The sequence below is a fragment of the Aspergillus pseudotamarii genome (genome assembly GCF_009193445.1).
Source record: "Aspergillus pseudotamarii strain CBS 117625 unplaced genomic scaffold BDV38scaffold_47, whole genome shotgun sequence".
NCBI lineage: Eukaryota > Fungi > Ascomycota > Eurotiomycetes > Eurotiales > Aspergillaceae > Aspergillus > Aspergillus pseudotamarii.
In genome coordinates this window covers 259713-277327 of record NW_022475061.1, presented here as the reverse complement: position 1 = coordinate 277327, position 17615 = coordinate 259713, and the positions used below count along the sequence as shown (strand labels likewise).

General features: G+C 45.4%; 5 protein-coding genes across 5 annotated transcripts; 3 read left to right on the top strand and 2 right to left on the bottom strand.

Moving 5' to 3' along the window:
• Positions 1 to 252: 252 nt before the first annotated feature.
• On the bottom strand, positions 253 to 880 carry BDV38DRAFT_145027 (uncharacterized protein). The gene has a single exon (XM_032051506.1). It carries the CDS (start codon positions 730 to 732, stop codon positions 325 to 327), a length of 408 nt encoding a protein of 135 aa, XP_031911167.1. The 5' UTR covers positions 733 to 880; the 3' UTR covers positions 253 to 324.
• A 2861-nt stretch (positions 881 to 3741) lies between these two features.
• Positions 3742 to 5397, top strand: BDV38DRAFT_145006 (uncharacterized protein). Its single transcript, XM_032051505.1, has 2 exons — positions 3742 to 4499; positions 4568 to 5397. The coding sequence occupies exons 1-2, from the start codon at positions 3946 to 3948 to the stop codon at positions 5310 to 5312; spliced, it is 1299 nt and encodes a 432-aa protein (XP_031911166.1). The 5' UTR covers positions 3742 to 3945; the 3' UTR covers positions 5313 to 5397.
• Positions 5398 to 5568: 171 nt separating this feature from the next.
• BDV38DRAFT_285304 (V-type proton ATPase 16 kDa proteolipid subunit) lies at positions 5569 to 6366 on the bottom strand (the record flags this gene model as incomplete). Its single annotated transcript, XM_032060463.1, has 6 exons — positions 5569 to 5639; positions 5693 to 5796; positions 5863 to 6019; positions 6070 to 6199; positions 6270 to 6282; positions 6350 to 6366. 6 exons carry the CDS (start codon positions 6364 to 6366, stop codon positions 5569 to 5571), a joined length of 492 nt encoding a protein of 163 aa, XP_031911165.1.
• Positions 6367 to 8836: 2470 nt separating this feature from the next.
• BDV38DRAFT_294917 (uncharacterized protein) lies at positions 8837 to 9541 on the top strand (the record flags this gene model as incomplete). The annotated part of the gene is made up of 4 exons (XM_032062611.1): positions 8837 to 8887; positions 8939 to 9108; positions 9208 to 9334; positions 9389 to 9541. The coding sequence occupies 4 exons, from the start codon at positions 8837 to 8839 to the stop codon at positions 9539 to 9541; spliced, it is 501 nt and encodes a 166-aa protein (XP_031911164.1).
• A 2851-nt stretch (positions 9542 to 12392) lies between these two features.
• Positions 12393 to 13443, top strand: BDV38DRAFT_294915 (uncharacterized protein; the record flags this gene model as incomplete). The annotated part of the gene is made up of 5 exons (XM_032062610.1): positions 12393 to 12456; positions 12540 to 12650; positions 12722 to 12761; positions 12816 to 12972; positions 13070 to 13443. Exons 1-5 carry the CDS (start codon positions 12404 to 12406, stop codon positions 13441 to 13443), a joined length of 735 nt encoding a protein of 244 aa, XP_031911163.1. The 5' UTR covers positions 12393 to 12403.
• Positions 13444 to 17615: the final 4172 nt, after the last annotated feature.

The following is a 17615-nucleotide window of genomic DNA, read 5'->3' as shown; positions in this document are numbered from 1 at the left end:
AACCCATCTTTCAGCCTCCTTTATCACGCCGAGTAGTCATTGGGCGCGGTTGTGGAATGTGTCGGCATTTAGTATGCCACGAGGCATGGTCAAAATAGTTCGAAACATATATTTGGTATTTTTCGCCTAATAGGTCAGCTTCCAACTACAGCTGCGACAAGTGCTTTCGGCGAACCACATCACCGTTTCTGTGTGGTTACGACGTGTGAGTTTACTAGGACACGAGTATTTGGCTGTCAATTTAAATTGCTTGGTAGGCGTGGAGCCTGACTACTACCTGAAACCCGTCAGGCTGAGGCTGCAGTTTTATAACAAAATATAACATCAAAAGGTAGAGTCACAACTATGGGAACTCGTCCTGATATTTATATCCCTCCCGGCATTTTGATTTCCCAAAAACATCGGTCCGCCGCCGGAGAAGAATGTCCCAGAATAGACCGACCTGTCAGGACTCATGAGGCTTGATTCACTCGCAGCTGTCGATCGTACATCGGCAGGATCCGTTTCCACAACTTCGACAGGAGGCACAACGGAGAGGAGCTCTTTTGCATATGCTGCTGCCGTTGCTGTGGCATAGCCGTGCCACTGATCGTTCTTGTGAAATTCCGCATAGTTGCTGATACCCCGGATGACGAGACATGGAAAGTGATCCATCAGTCCGGCAGCCTCCATCTCAAAACATATGATTCCCAGCTGGCGTGCCAGTCGGTCTCGAGTTTTAGCATCCTTCATTACTTGTTTACTAGATGCAATCAGACCGTAGCGAATTCTCGGTTCAGTTGAAGACCGAGTAGGTCAGTTCACTAGCTGGGTGTGGTCGCAGCTTTCACAACTACCGACGAGGAGCCAGGTGGTCATATTCAGGGTGGAAGAGCTGGTCTTCCTCTTGACCCTGATACGTGAATTCACTAGTATGGCTGGAAGTCATAACTGCCAACTAGGAAATGTGCTTCGAAAGGTCGCAGCCGTCCAATAAATTGTTCGCCTGGTGTTTATTCATTGCCGTCAACAACAGCTGCGACGGCTTATTCAACGTCCCAGTGCGCTCAAATAGCCCCCCTCGGATGACTTTCCCGTAGTGTACTGGACCACTCCCCCGAAGCCTTTCGTCGGGTTGCTAACTACAACGTCTCCCAGTCGAATATCCGTGTCTCTGCTTGGTACTCCTCCGCCGATCCCCATCATCAATGAGAACCCGAGCGATGGGAATCTGGATATCATTTGGGAGGCCACGATCGCTGGAGGTATCGTTCCGTATACTCCCGATGGTAGACAGACGATGACAATATTGTGACAACCTATAGTGGCGAGTGTGTAGGTGTTGTGATCACTTGGAGAACTCAACAAATCTGGGTGGACTTCGTCCAGCATTGCTTTGGCTGCAGCCATTTCTAATGGAAGAGCACAAATACATCCAACCGTGTAGTCGTTATGCGAGAATGGTATCTTTGCAGTACCCATCTTATGGGTAACTAGAGTGTTTTACCTGGCTGTATCGGCGTTAGGTGTGGCGTCACCTAGATTGTCTGGTGTGAAAAGATACATCAAGTATAAAGATGAAACTAGACGAGAGTCGACAGTTTGTATGAAAAACGTTTATATACTCGCTATTTCTCTTTTCTTTTATGTTTCGAGTGCTGTGTACAGCCAAGGCAGATCTGAACAAAATGTCTTTCTGATGCGGAGGTCAGCCTTCTCCGCCGATGAGGGGTGGACATGTACTCTTTGGTGGGGCGTAAGCTGGACACCAGGATCTACTGGTACCCAACGTATTCTGAGTGGACAATACGACACTCCCATCGCCCGGAAGGGATGTCTGTACACGTGGCGAGGGCTAAACACTGGGGATGTTTCAGGAATTAGTACTCGACTGTCTGTCCAAGTTCGCCATTTTCCTCGCAGTAACTGATTAAATCGTATGGGGCGCTGTTTTCCTTCCTTGGGCTTAACCTATCACCAGATGGGACGCCGTTGAAGGAATCCATGCTGAAATTGAAGACTGGAATGTCTCACAAATGGGTAGCTTACACAGCGCTGGTCAGCGGACCTCTATGCTAGCTGATCCCCCCCGGGAGAATGAAAGCGGTTCAAGAAGTTCAAGCAGTTTAAGCAGTTTAAGCAGTTCGATTGATTCAACTGGGCGAAGTCCGTACTACCTATTTCGATAATCTAGCTTAAGAACAATTCTGATCGCTGAAAGGTTAATAAAATAAATGATATAATTAGTCTAACTAATGTAGATTGTTCATAATATCTGAGATAAATATATACCAGGTGAGCCATCTAGACTGAGCAATCTAGATCAGCCGTGGATGTATTCAACATGGTCATAGATCAAACGTCCACTCATAAAGAAAAATAAAGAGCACAGTACAGTCTACTGGACTTGTGGAATTAGTATAAAGTGCGTCGCTGTTGATATCATACGTAAAAAGTTCATCTGTGGACCGGCTTGCAGCTGTAGTGCGGTATGTTAGGGAAATCACTCGGAGGTTCGTCTCCCACGATTGACCCTAACCGGAAACAACGCTTGCTGATCTCGTCCGAAACTCCAAAGTGGCTAAAGAGCTCTGGGTAACAGGGTGGGTTTTCCGATCGGCGACCTAGTTTGATCAAGCACTTTAGACCATCACAAATGGTTAGTCAATAGGCTTTCCACGATGTCTAGCCATTCTCTACAGAGCCTCCCACCATCACTCACGCCTTCCAAAAAAGCCATTATGTGTAGGCTATGTAGGAGTGCTATTACTGGAGGGTGGGCAATGCCGGATTATCTGGACTATTGAATTGTCAGCTTGACGGTGTTTCGTGGGCCAACAGGCCATAACTTGGCAATATCTACACCTTTTAGAAGGCAAGGCGACATGAGTGACGGGACTTATGATCTGATCAAGAGTAAACATCGGCATTTACTCGGCTCTTGTATCAGAAGATCAATGCCACCTTGCACGCAAAACTTTACCAACGGAGCGATTCCCCCGAAGAATATGATAGGGAACGGGTTGGTACTTGTGAAGGTAGCTTGTGACCCCAGAATCTAGCAACGAGAGACCGAACTGGGCTGTATCAATAGAGCTGTGAGAGTTACAAAAGAGATGTTGCGTGAGACGTCACTGAACGCTCAGATTAGGGGAACTACTATTGGCACATGGTGAAGGGGTTAAAAACATGACGCGTATTCGAGACAAAAGAATTATTAGAGAAAATGTCTTAAACATCCTTGTCCTTCTTTACTTACAAAAAGGGACATTAATATAATCGGGGGACGGATTAACTAGCGGCCAGCATGAGCAGGGATGTCCCTGTGGGTTTCTTAAATTGGTAGTTAGGGCCAAACTCCCCAATGGCCTGTTGATGCCATGGAAGTTTCGGCTATCGAACTAGGTCAAAGGTGAATATATAGCTCGATAGTAAATATTGACTGCCGAAGCTACCTTTAGGAAGCTCCCTTGTGTGACTTCGGGAAGAGTAGATACATGGTAGAAGATGCGACAGGGTTTAGTGTAATATTATCGCACTCGCGCTCTGTTGTCATATTGACAGGGTTGAGGGCGTAGACTGTGCACCAACTCCACAATTCAATGAGCTCATTAGTCCCTTGTGAGATACTACGCTGGCCCACAGTCTTACGAGGCGTCTGTGATAGCTACCAAGTACGTGCTCGCATTTTGTGACATGGCGTTGTGTGCAGAATGTACCTGGCATTCCTTCTCTTGTCTTCCTGTATATTCCTCTATGAACAATCCTTCCCCTTATGAAGAGCTTCAAACAATTTACAATATCCTTGAAAGCGGGTGCATAGCTATTGAGCCCGGTCCACTTTCAGTCCTGAGTCCCTATCATAGAGCACCCCCACCCGGACCCTGCCTCGGCCCCGTCCTCTTCTATCCTCCACCAAGTCAGCGATAGACCTGCTCTTTTGCAACGCGAGGTGCGCAATCCATTATGATGTACTTCAAGAGAATGGTGCACTACCACTGCATCTCCTTGCTCAAGTACCGTGCAACAAAAATCTTGCTATTAAGTCTCTTTCTTTGGCTCCTAGTCTTCGAATATTGCCGCTTCCACCTCTGGCGAGATCCCCACTCCGCATTTTTCAACGACCGCCATGTCTATGATTTTAAGTACAGCCTGTACCGTGAGCGCGAATCCAGACACTTCATTTCGCGATATAATTCGCCCTCGGAACCCCCTGACTATTCAAAAAGTGGACCAGACCCTCTGATCTGCGCGGCGTTCGTGACTGTACGTAGAAATGAGGACGATTACTTCGACCCTTCGGTCGGATCACTATTAGAAGGGTTGGATACCATGGAGCGCCAGGCATTGTATATTAATGTTCTCTTTGCTGATATAGATCCGATAAGGTATCTAAGTTGGGCGCAGAAATGGTTGGATAGACTTGTTGATAACGCCAGGTCATATAATGTTTCCCAGGAGACTTTGGACCATCTAGGGAGATTAGAGACGGAGAGAAACTTTTATGAGAAAGGCGTTTTGTATGCTCCCTAGCCCTTAAGCTTCGAGACTATTGATTGGCAGTATTGCTAACGATGACGATCTTCAGCGACTACACCTACGCTCTGACAGCATGTAAACAGGCCAATGCATCCTATACCATCATATTCGAAGATGACATCATTCTTGCGACAGGCTGGATGACCAAGACTCTAAAGGCCCTTGCGGATATCGACCGCATCACGCAAAAATCGAATTCCTGGATCTATCTCCGCCTCTTCTATACCGAAACAGCACTAGGTTGGACGTCCTCCGATTTCGCCTATAGAAACATGCCTCTCATCTTCTTCCTCAATATACTTTCGGTATTCTTGTGTTTATTGCAGCTCAGACGGTGGCGCTTCGCGCCCTACCTTGACTTCCTTAGCGTGTCCGTTATCTGTCTAATCTGTGTACCGGCATTTACAAGCCTGATATACATGATGGGAAAGTACACCATTATGCCTCTTCGGGGCGTGGTGGAGATGAACAAGTTTGGCTGTTGTACGCAAGGCCTAGTCTTTCCAAGAGCGCAGGTGGATGGCGTTATAAGTTATTTGATGGAAAGGGGGCATGGGCAGACAGATTCTATGATTGAGGAGTATGCGGATCAGGAAGGGCTGACAAGGTATGCTTTAGCACCGCCGGTACTTCAACACGTTGGACTAAAGTCTAGCCGGGATAACCTTGACATTAATACAAGAAGTACCTGGGCATTTTGGTTTGAGGAAAACGATCCAATGGTTCTCCAGGCGGACCATGAAAGGCTTCTGAGTGATATTGATGTTTTAGGAATATTGGGGGGTCATAGCTGAATGTGTAGACAGCGAAGCTCTATGGTTTTACCTATGTAAATATATTCGGAATGCACATCTTGTGGAGATTTGGTTTAAACAATTACGCTAGACAACGCCTAATGGGCTGGCAAGAGCTACTCAGGAGAACCTTTTATGACACTATACGTTCCCGGCAGATGTATATATCTATAGGCTAAACTATGATTCACGAAAGCCACGAGAGACGAGATCGTATGTGACTATGATACCAAACCGACTAGGAAGCGCCTAATTATCACTCACATGTATGCTCCACTATGCCCGCCCTAGAGTTCATCAAGAGTGCGACTATCAACCCGTAAAGACCTTATAAAGATATTAGTTCAGAGGCTGTATGAAGGATTGGCATTATTACTCACCCAAGACCTCTGCAAAAATTAGAATTAGAATCATGCCCACATAGAGTCGAGGTTGTTGTGCTGTTCCCCTCACACCAGCATCACCCACGATTCCGATAGCGAACCTATCGGCAACGTTAGACAAAACCTGAAGCATACCGAGTATTGGTGTGTTGACAATTCGTCCTTACCCTGCAGCCAACCCTGCAAGACCAACAGCGAGCCCTGCACCCATCTGTACGAGGCTTGTGTAGATGGTTACCTTCTGCGCAAGATTGTTTGCAATCAATACGGAAACGACCAGTCCGTAAATACCGAGTATTCCGGCCATGACGACGGGGACGATGTCTAAATATTATTAGTCAGTACGCTGTGATGGTGAATGCAGTATTACATACTCTTCACGATTAGATCAGGTCTCAGAACACCCATGGAGCAGATCCCAACACCAGCCTTCGCAGTGCCATAGGCCGCACCGAAGGAAGTAAAGACGATAGCACTTGCACAGCCTACGGCACCAAAAAAAGGCTAATACTCAGATTAATTACTACCCTTTGTCGGTGTATCTTCATGTTTGGGTATATGGCGTTAGACGTACTGCGTAGACAGGGCTGCCGGTTCTGGCGTCAGCATAGAATTCGAGGTTATCTTATAGCTATGCATATACAGAGGTCTTACCAAAACTCGGAAACCATGGTCACTTGCGGGTAGCGTGTCCTCAAGTTGCGGGAGACTACTAAAGCTGGAATCGTTGTCGGGTTTTGAGTCAACTGGTAAAGAGCACCGGAAAATATTTCACAAACGGAGTAATGGCGAAGAAGTACGCGTCGCCTCCTCTACTATCCTTATACCCTGTCTGGTATTGTCTGGGTTATGGCATGAGCAATTTAGGCAGCAAGAGACAGGCAGCCTAATCAAAGAGGAAGCCGCATGAGACGACAAAGGTACGACTCTTGCGGCTTTCATCGGATGTTTCCGGCCGGAGCAAAGATTGAGGTTTGTACGGCGCAAACCTTGATTGCCTCGGATCTACGGAGGCGGGCCAACTCGCGCGAAAATGACAGTAACCAAGGCTTGGCAGTCTTGCCGGTCTTTGTTCGGCGCTGTGGTAATAGTGGCTTGATGAGCACGAAGGGCTTGGCACAGCCTGCGTGTCTCGGAAAAACTTCAAACGCAGCAGTAAATATGCGCTAAGTGGACCATATAATACAGTGAGATCTGCATATCAAGCACACAAAGACTAACCCTGGAGCGCCTATATTCGGCTTTCTTGGCATAACCCAGGAGAACGACCTCATCTAACAGTAGTCCTGTTGAGGCACCAGTGTCGGTAGGGGGTAGATTTGTGACCTATTGCTATAGTCCTAGTATTCCAAACGTCGAAAGAAGTATAGTCGATGGGATTCATGAGACGTAGGGTGATATAACATCGGAGATCCTCACATCGGGCTTCAGTTGCATTGTGATCGAGCATACAAGGAGTGGCTCCCGGAAGTAGTTAGGGCGATGGCCAAGACGTGTCGTAAGGATCCTATGACTTGACTGTGAGTTTGTGGTGGAGACACACATTAAGAAATCAGAACAGTATCTAGTGGTCTGGTCATATCAGAAAATATATTAGTGGGGCAGATGCTGGAACTATAGATCCATCCGCAAACGCAATGTTACATGGTGGGATTTGGCTACTATAATATCCATGAAATTGCAGTAGCGCCAGAACGGTATCAGGTTAGTAAATTGACATCCCAATAGCAATACAAATGGTCTTTGACTTACTGTACCCTATCAATCCAGAGCGTATCAAGTCACTAAGACCTAGTGTCTAAGAGATCCTCAGAAATAAAGGCTATGAGAGATTCCATATATACGAGAAGCGCAAGGTATCGTAACTTCTCCCCAAGATCTCTCGTACATTAGTTAACAGATTTGTATTAGACCCAGGTAGCGCTCACTGATACTATCATCTTCCTAGTATTCATCAAGAGTACTCAGAATATCACTCTAATCCCGATTGATGAGGGTGAACTGCATATAGAATGCGCTGGAGGACATAAACCACCGCAATTCGTAGACAGCGCTACGGCATCTCCGGACGTACGGTCAAGTGCTAGTGAAGTTAGATATGGTGGGAATGTAATCTATGGAAACGAAATACATTTACTTCCGCTCTGTGTCCGAGCAAATTAGTGTCCGCAATCTTTCGATGAGGCATTAACGCACGAGGCATCAGTGGTGGCCTACACGCAAAGCCTTCGTATCTTCCCGGGTATACCCCCGTCCTATCTATCGAGTAATCGGGGGGGTGTTGCAATGAGACGCTCAAGCACCTTGACTGCGCCGCCGTGGACCGTACCAGGTTTGATTCCACTTCCCCACTATCTAGTTAAGAATGTCTCAGTACTGGAAGCTTTCCTTTCTCTTTTTCCTCCAGAACCGGGAACTATACTTCAGTAGCCCGTGATCATTGCTTGCGTTTCAAATAAGAACAATGAACAACAGCTTAGCACTGAGCCCCGTGTCTGATAGTTAGTCTTCGGGTCGTTGAAATTTAAGAAGTTGCCCAGCCTACATGGACTCTAGACTGGGAAGGATTCATTCGTTTAGAGCATGGGTTTTGATAGGGTAACGAGTCGTATGAAATGATGCAACCGCTTCACTCTAAAGTCATGTCTGCTAAGCAAAGGGGACCGCAAGGTCAGAAATTCCACTTTTTTAAATAGGAAACACAACAACCCGAATTCAGGTAGTAGCAGAAGGAGACATTCTCGAGTAACTCAATTCCGTAAACACTAGACGGGAGTATTTGCCAACCTTTGGTTATGAAATGTAACCTTTGTCTAGGGTATGTCTCATAGACTAGCGAAGGCCGGCGGATTAGCTCCTTGGGGTAGGCATAGATGTTAAGATACAGGGTTCCTCAATACCGATTAGGCAACTTACATGGCTAGGCCATCAGTAGTCGACTCTGACAGGGATAGAATCCTAATTGATTGATTGATTAGGTCCATGGTGATTCCATTTGACCGAGGGACATTGAAATGTTCGTGGTATAAGAAGCACGAAAGTCCTCCCTCGAACACTCATCTCCAGAGACAAACAGTCCTACCAGCTTCAGCATACTTGCTTTGTACTCATCGATACTGTGTGACCAAACACGCCTTCAAAATGAAACCCAGTACAGTGTTCTCAGCTCTTGCAGCCTTCTTCCTCGCTGGTGTACGCACCTGTCCATTATATGTCCAATAAGCCTCCCTAACAGAGAAACAGGTCCACGCCCAGTCTGTCGAGGCCCCAATCCCGGGCTATGGAGTTCAGGACTTCTCCTGGGAAGTTGAGACTACTCCCGGAGGCGAGAAGGTGGTTCTGAACGGCACGATCCAAGAGGTCTACACTGAGCTGCTCAAGATCAACCCGCGTTATGACGGCGATTTTGCTGAGTACGCAGCTAAGAATGAACTCGCAAGAAGAGATAACCCGGCCTCTTCACTCAACAAGCGCAACGATGTTAAATGAAACAACTACCAACAGGCAATCAGAAGGAGAATTGAAGAAGGCATTCGTTACTTGCACAGTGTGCCGGGCCAGCCCACCAATGGACCTGGTCCCGGAAACTGCGGTCGAGTAAGCTGTTCGTATAACTCCGCTATTTGGTGGTGCAACGATGTGAGTGCTCTCTGGACTTTTGAATAGGGCACAGTTGAACTAAACGGTACTTAGAACACATCGCCCAAGACGCTTCCCGGATTTTACAATATCGCACAAGGTGCTCAGGTGGTTATTAACCAGTGCGACCCAACTGGTGTTTATGTTTCCGGGGAGGAGAATCATGCCGATAAGTGGAGGGCTGTCGTTCGGTATAATGTCTGCTAGGCGCCGGATAAGTGATGCCAAGGCGAGAGGGGTCCGTTGTCGCTGGTTTAGTAGTCTGCTGTCCAGGAAGTGCGGTATATAACAGAATGTGCCTATGCCTCGAGGGTAGGAAAGAGCATCACTAAGCTCTCGGTTTTCAACAAATCGACCTACCCATCAAAGTCAACTATCTATTTCTATGTTGCTGATATCTCACCCCGTCCTTCTCTACTGTAGCATTCCTTCCAGGAACACATAAGTATGTTACCTTTTCTCCAAGATGACCAGTGCCCGAGGGTTATCGTTGACTGTTGGATTGTTGACCGGCATGGAATAAATACTTAGTCCCGAGGGATCGGGCTGCGCGTGGGTGATCCCGGCCGGGTCGCCACATCCTGTCATGATAGTAGCAGTAGGTCCAACAACTCTTGGTTTGATTCTACTTACAGGTTGAGTACCTATGTCGCAAGCGGAAATTTCTCTGTAGTAGCGCCCAATGGATGCGATCGAAGTTCCAGGAACACACTGTTTATCCCAAGGTCCAATCCCGAATCCTTCACCAGACACACAAGGTAGCCATGGGCATGGAGTATGGACCCCCCCTTGGAGAATGTTTGTATGAGACCCTGGGAGAAGTAATATCCGTAGAGCCTTTTTTAACCGGTCGTCTATTCACGCCTTGGTATGCTGTGTAGTTGTCAGGATAGATGTCAACCATGTGATGTGTGTATAGTACCGTCGCCATCAGTATTGGATGCGTGATATATGCGTGATACGTGATACATAAAACTTCAATGTTTAGAAATATTTACATAGAATCTGAGATTTTGCCTCCAATATTTTTGACCAGATTGCTCTCTGTCTCTACGTGGTGAATATGCATAAACTGGCCTGTAGGTATAACTAACATCAATATCTTTCTAAGGACCGTTTCATATCCTGTTATCGACCATATTTGGGTTGATCAAAAGATTACAGCACGACTGTACATTTTTGGTTAATCAATCTCAACATTGCGCGATATTGTTCACATTAGGGACTTCACATAGTACTGCTATAGGCTGAAACACCACTCGTCCGTCTTGACCGCATGCCCCACACCCCTAGATAATGGCAGCAGCATGATACATTGCATTATTGTGGCTTGCTTTCGATATACAAGCTTTTTTGGGCACTGTTTCTAGCGCGCTTGACATAGGGGCAGTAAATTACAAGGCTGCGATGGTTCCATTAGGCTTCATGGTTGGTATTAAGGCTAAACATAGGTCAAAACCTGTTACTAGACAGTATGCTATAGCCAACTTCCAAGGAACATAACTGATAGGTATTATAGTATACATCGGGCCATTTGCCAACCTTACGCAATTAAATTACAATCTAGAACAAGAGATCCTTGCCCCAATAGAATAAGATGCTCGTTAACATACTCTGAGTGGCTCATCCTCGGAAAGTCTCTCTTTGTACGCGGTACAGCAACTAGTAAGCATTTGGCACAGAATCACGACCAGCGTCGTGTTTTGGTACCTGCAGAAGGTTTGGCGTAAGTTTACTTTGTATCATGACGTGATCTAGAATGATTAGTTCATTTGTTTCATATCATTAAATTTGTTCATGGAGCGGTTTGTATTGAGGTGGGGTGGGTGCCTTAAGATCGTTTGGAACTGTCAGAACCACTGTGGCAAAAGTATCACCGCCCGTCTCAGGTCCTATTATATTTAGTATTCGGCTAGCAAAATTTGTAGAAGGAAACGATATACGAACGCACCCTACCTCTGTAGAACGTAGCCCGAGACTAGAAAGGATGGATGTAGGTGAGCCTCATTCCCGCCCTTCACGGTGCGACTGGCGAACCTCGTTCTCTTTCTCCCCCTCGGGCTAATGGGAGCATATATATTACAGGCCATAGCATGTGTACAGTAGCACACGAAAAGCATCATTACAGCTTTGACATGGACATCTGAGTTCCCTCAAGTAACAATGGCTTAATGCCTGGAGCCGTGATATCTCGAAGTGGTTCGTTCTGGTGTACGATTATCATTACGGGAAAGAACTGAAGGAACGTTAAATTTATGGCGATATGTCACGTCTTTCAGTTTCACTGGTTCTGTGGTAATAGTATCATCCATCAAATTGACTCGATCGAAAACTTCGTGCCTATATTTATTGGATACATCGATTCTCTACAGTACCAATAATTCTCCATCTGGAGGTTAAGAACTACTGCCGACGCTTCATGGAATGATGATTGTTGAGTTGCAAGTATAACATTTATTTGATCTACGTCAGTGCAATGGGAGCCCCCGAAATTCCGACTCTGTCCGTAGAGGAAGTATGTGAAAACAGGATGCAAATTATGGGCTGTACCCTAGTCTGACGCCGATCGTGGGCTTGGACATCACACAACAGGCCGCAGCGACACCGATGCCCCATCCCCTAATCAAGTGAGGTAGGCTTCTTTGTCAATGTAGAATAGCCATGCCGTGGAACAATGCATGTCAGATTTTCGAGCAATGATGGCCGCGCTCATCTTTCTCTCGGACCAAGGAGAGAAACCAGCCCATCCCCGACGACCCACTTGGCATCTTGGAACAAAGAAATTTAGCCGCAGAAGATCACTGTACATCGTTGGAGCTAATGCAGCTCGCCAACTGAGGGGTCCATTTTCCTGTCGTCGTACAGTGAGCTCTCCGGACTCACTGGTACGTGAGGAGGCAAGGCTGTTTGCTCGATCCCAAGACACCCCTCCCATTTCCTTTTCTCCCAGAATTATACATCACCCCGCAGATGCTCTGTATTATACTGTTAGTAAAAGAGATAGAGACCGACAAATCATCCCCAAGAGAAAACTCTTGAAGCTTTAGCATTGAGTTGTACTTCCTGGAGATGGCACACAAACCGGACTACGTCCTTACGCGTGACTACCTCAATAACAATCGGTAGATTGACAGGAGCAATCGTCATTCAATTTAAATTAATGACCCTTGACTGACAAGATATGCACCGCTACCCGGTTACGCAGAATCAACCTCCATCATTACCTCTGCGTGGAGCTCTTCGGATATCACACCCATCCGGACATTCCTACAGCGGATCCCAATCTGAAAGTCGCAGACGTAGGGACGGGAACAGGGTCAGTCTTTTCTATAACCCCGAAAAACATTTAATGAGCAGATTCCCATGCTGACATTGTGCTCGGGCTAGTATCTGGCTCACAGACTTAGCTAGGCGGTTACCGATGACAGTGCAACTAGACGCTCTTGACATCTTATTTGACGCTACCCCACCTGCTAAATAGCTTCCTTCCAATGTCCACACTCGCGTGTGGGATATCAAAACAGATCTTCCGGAGGACTTGATCGGTGTCTATAATATAGTCCATGTAAGACATTTTACTTTGGTCCTGCTGGAAGAGGAGGTGGAGAATATTCTTACTAGACTCTTTAAGCTCCTCAGTACACTACTCTCTCTTGTTATTCCTACCGAGATAAAATAAGACTGAGAAGCTAATATACGAGAGTCTAGAACCCGGTGGTTACTTGAAATAGATAGAAGTGGATATGAACTTGTGGCGTATTCTCAAAACTAACCCGAACAATCAGTCTGATGCTTTGGAGGGACTCTTTCAAGCACTTCAAGGGCAAGACAATAGGTTAAGCTGGACTTATGTCTCTAGTCTCGTGTCTTGTTTTGAAGCTGCTCGGTTTAAAAATGTCAAGTCCGAAGCCAAGGATGTACCTCTATATCTTGCTCTTGTTTTGCATGAATGCAACCTGTTAATCACCGATATTCTGCCACGCAAGATGAAGAATAAAAAGGTAAAGGAATTTGTCAAGGAGATAATGCCCCGGGTTGAGAGCGAAACTTGTGAAGGTTCCTGCTGGGCCTTTACTCGGTGGAGTGTGGTAGGGAGGAAACCCCAGTAGGCAACACGGTATACTTTCGTGACCTGCCTGCATATCACTAACAGATGCTCACACTTCCCACTGGCACAAATTTGGTTTACGTTACTTTATCCAGTGATTAATTTATGTCGCGTAATTTGCCATTGGCTGCTAAGTCCCCACATCGCGTTCGATGTACATATCGCTTGTTCTTTGGATCGGCAGTCAATGCGCTTACGGCTCAACAGTCCTGTTAAGCTCTGTATGGAGGAATGAGGTCCGCAATGATGTAGTGGAAGGGTAATAACTTTTGAGCTATACAATGTGGACTTCGGTCAACGTCAATACAAACCCTCATTCGCGTACAGGCAACGATTTAGTACCCAAGCAATAATCCTTGGATAAAGCCCTGTCGCCTGATCGCGCGCTGACGACAACTTTTGGCTTCAATGTGTACACAGCCGAGAGGAGGCACTATTATTAGTAGAGAACTAAAATACACACTTCTTTGTTCGAATTACATTTTTCGTTCTAGGATTCTAGTTGTCCACATGGGGTTCCCTAACTATATGCAGTAAAGTGTAACCCACCCCAAACCCCAATCCCAGTAGGTTTTAGTACCTAACGGCAGCCCCTCATCCTAACGCTCACAGTATCCTATGTTATGACCGCCAGGCTACAGCTCCGAAGGTGAGAAAGCTTAGCGTGTTATTGGAACAAAATTCTTAGCCCGGCTAGATTGGATAACCCGCTTGGCTGGGAGCCTATATATGTACCTACACTGTGCCGCATCCCAACAAGGTATACTAGGTGAGAATCACACCTTAGCAGATAATGAGTGCCCCGCTGTTCTCTTCCCCCTTCTGCGGCAATATTCCGTCTTCATCCGAGGTTGCATTCCGAGCCCGCAACTATTTCCCACTGAAGTGTAAGTTGGCTGCGCCGGTTGCTCTACCGGACGGGGGCTTCGAAACGTGAGATGCCTTAGTGATACCGGGCCATAGGCAGTTTCAGACAGTTATTCATGATTAGTGTATAATCAAAATAGAAACTAGTTTGGTGGCTGTGTAACATTTACCAGATTATGTGGAACCAGCCCGCCAGTATGCACTATTCGACGAGGCTAAAAAGGTCAACTACTTCGTGGCGTTCAACCAAGCATACCCTAGACCGATATACATAGGACATCTAGTAATATAGGGTGTTGGTCCGACAATCGTATACCACTTCCACCCAATATGTAATTATTAGCAATGCTTATACATGATGGTAATCAACAGACCTCCGCAACTAAATAGCAAAATATATAGTTTTCGCTAAGACGTCCGAAAGACGAAGATATAACACATCCTAGCCGACAGGTTCTACCGTGATGTTCTAATATTCATAGAATAATTTAAGAAGAACCCAAAGACTCCTCTTTGGTAAATTGCCTTGTTGGTTGTACAACATGAACCTCGGAGGTCAGATTGATGAAGAGTATCACATACGCAAACATTCCACACATTCAACGTAAAATAATCTATTGATGTAGCCCTCCCGTTTCTCTAGACTATCAACGAGGACACTGTTAACACTCTTTCTATTTCCTGGAAGGGTTGCCGTTTCGCAAGCAAGTTCTTTCCCATTGCGATATCCCATAGGTTATATGTTAATTTCAACTGGAGTAGAACGCCATGACTTCCAGACCTTCACTATATTGACAGGTTCACAACCTTTCGGGAATACGTTACATGAGATATATCTCATTCTAAATTTGATCTCTTTTATATACAAAATTTGAACATAAATATATAAAATAAAACTGGCTATGTGTAATATAGAAAGCTCTGGGGTATTAGATTTGTGGATCAGTTGGTTCGAGTCTAGAATGAGCTGTAAAGCAGCTGTTGGTAACGCGTCTGTTGCAACTGACGAACGCCTACAGCCAGAATGAAAAGCGAAACAGTATTATCGTATGGGTCTTTTGCTGCGCTGCTGCAGCCTCTACATAGCTATACTATGCAGATTCCTGCACATTTACGAGATGTTTGGCCTTCAACTTCTCCACGATAAGCGTTCCCAATTTCCCTGCTTTCGCGATTTTTGGAATAGCCAAATCAACATTGAGTCGGCGGCGAGTCGAGGTTAAATGGTGTCCTTATACGACCCAGTCTCAAATACAAGCAGCTTACAACGAGAGTACCTATTTCACTTGTAAATAAGCCGCTATTGCTACAACGCCCGCAAATTTTGGAGAGCGCAAAGAGGCCCCAAAGTAAGCCTACGACAGTAAAGCGGAAAGGAAAAGGAACAGAGGAAAGTCGCCAAAGACACTGTGAGGCATTCGAGGTCGCCCAAAGGCGCAAGGTTGAGAGAAGGAGAGAGATCAATACCCAAAAGATGAATATAGGCGTTATAGACTCCAGAAACTGGGTCGTGGCTATTACCAACGGCAGCAACTGAGGTTAACGCAAGTGGATCGGATTCGTTGCATCATGGCAACCGAAGAAAAGGAGTGGAGGTTTTAATGCACAAGGTATCTTAAAGGGGAAGCCTGAGGCGTGGGTATTTGTTCGTGTATACCCTTCACGCTGGTCTTACTAGCCATAATTGCACCCCTATGCCTTGGCCTATTTATCCACAGCTTATGGAAAGGAACATAAGGGGTATTTTGGGAGATTGTTCAGCGTTAGGGAGGTGTTCCTCTGAAGGCTTGCTGCTACCCAGCTGGTTTATGGGAGGCCATCAAGGTCTGCTTGACGCTGTAAAGCATAAAGCCATGTTCATTCAAACCCTTGTTTAGGACAACTTTAGTCTCTATGTAGCGTTCGCAATACTATTTATATACTGCAGAAATTTCATATATATTACTCTATCGAAACAGCACCTGCTGCTGGCCCGCGGTCACAGCCTACATCCGCCTAGTGTGCTTCTTGGACTTGGTTATATTTTTAATAACGTAGAATCTATGCAGAATAAGGACAGGCGTAGTTTGGTCCTGCGTAGCGGGTTTGTTTAGAAGGCGCAGGTAAAATTTAGTACCTTGACCATAGTGAAGTATAACATATTGCCATTGAGCCTTACGTGTCTGGCAGACTACTGAACTTTTCAACTTCCAATTTAGCTCGGAATTCAGATCGCCGTTTAATTTACGGGATTGTACTTTATTCACAAAAATGTGTGTGGAGTGACTGCTGGGAATTATTAAATTGCGAGTAGATACATCAAAACCCCACAAAAGCCAGTACAACATAAAAGATATCCCCATTATGGTATACATAGCTCACCCTCCTTTTGACTAAGTTGTACTATTCAGTGTTATTGTCCGCCGTCTTGATTGGCTTGTACCGTGAGATACTGTTCGGTATGGACTCATGGACTGACTCGCTGGAAGCCTGCCTTCGTCTCCATACAAACTACCCGGATTAAACGTATAGGGTCCACGAATCTACTAGAATTTCTGCGTCGTGATATTTAATATTATATTGCTGTTTTCTACATAAGTATGTATATAACGAATCTTTAATAAGCACCGCGGACAATTGTGTAAAAGTGGGGAGGATGACAACAGCCTCTAATGCGCTCAAAGGGGTCGATCAGATGCCGTCTCGCCAAATCCAAGAATAGAGTCAGAGATCCATTACTATTGATCAGCTGCATAATACTCGCCCAATCACTTTCATAATTTGGAAAAATACTGCGAATGGCCTTGAGTTCCTCAAATAAGCGAGGCTTATGATTTATCCCAGAAAGGATATTCTCAGATAATCTTATCCAAAGCAGAGAGTTTGTTAAACTTTGTTTATAAGAAGAAAAGAGAAGAATCTAGTTAATCTATACAGATAGATCTTTTTAATAAAAGACAGTTCAATATTTAGAACTTGACACAGGGCCTATAAATCGATTATAATAATTTGTAGAGTAGTATAACCTAGACTGGCATAACCTAACTGCTGTAATCTAGCCATAACCTAATCTAACTGGCTTTGATTAGATTAAGATATAAAATTCCTTAACTAATACTGATTAGATTAGATTAAGATTAATTAATCTCTTAACTATAATTAATTGTAGACTAGAATAGATTAAATTATAGTTAGACTGGTGTTTGGCTAGGTTAGGTTAGGTTAATGGGGTCAGTTATATCTAACCAGTAGGTTATAGCTAGATTAATAGAATTTCTATATCTAACTACTAGACTGGCGTTTGGCTAGGTTAGGTTAGGTTAATGG

What these genes read in the sequence shown, in the direction of transcription:
- BDV38DRAFT_145006 (XM_032051505.1), top strand. Translation starts at nt 3,946, where the DNA reads ATGATGTACTTCAAGAGAATGGTGCACTACCACTGCATCTCCTTGCTC. An exon ending in TTTTATGAGAAAGGCGTTTT is followed by an intron (nt 4,500 to 4,567) that starts GTATGCTCCCTA and finishes GACGATCTTCAG; the next exon opens with CGACTACACCTACGCTCTGA.
- BDV38DRAFT_145027 (XM_032051506.1), bottom strand. Translation starts at nt 732, where the DNA reads ATGAAGGATGCTAAAACTCGAGACCGACTGGCACGCCAGCTGGGAATC.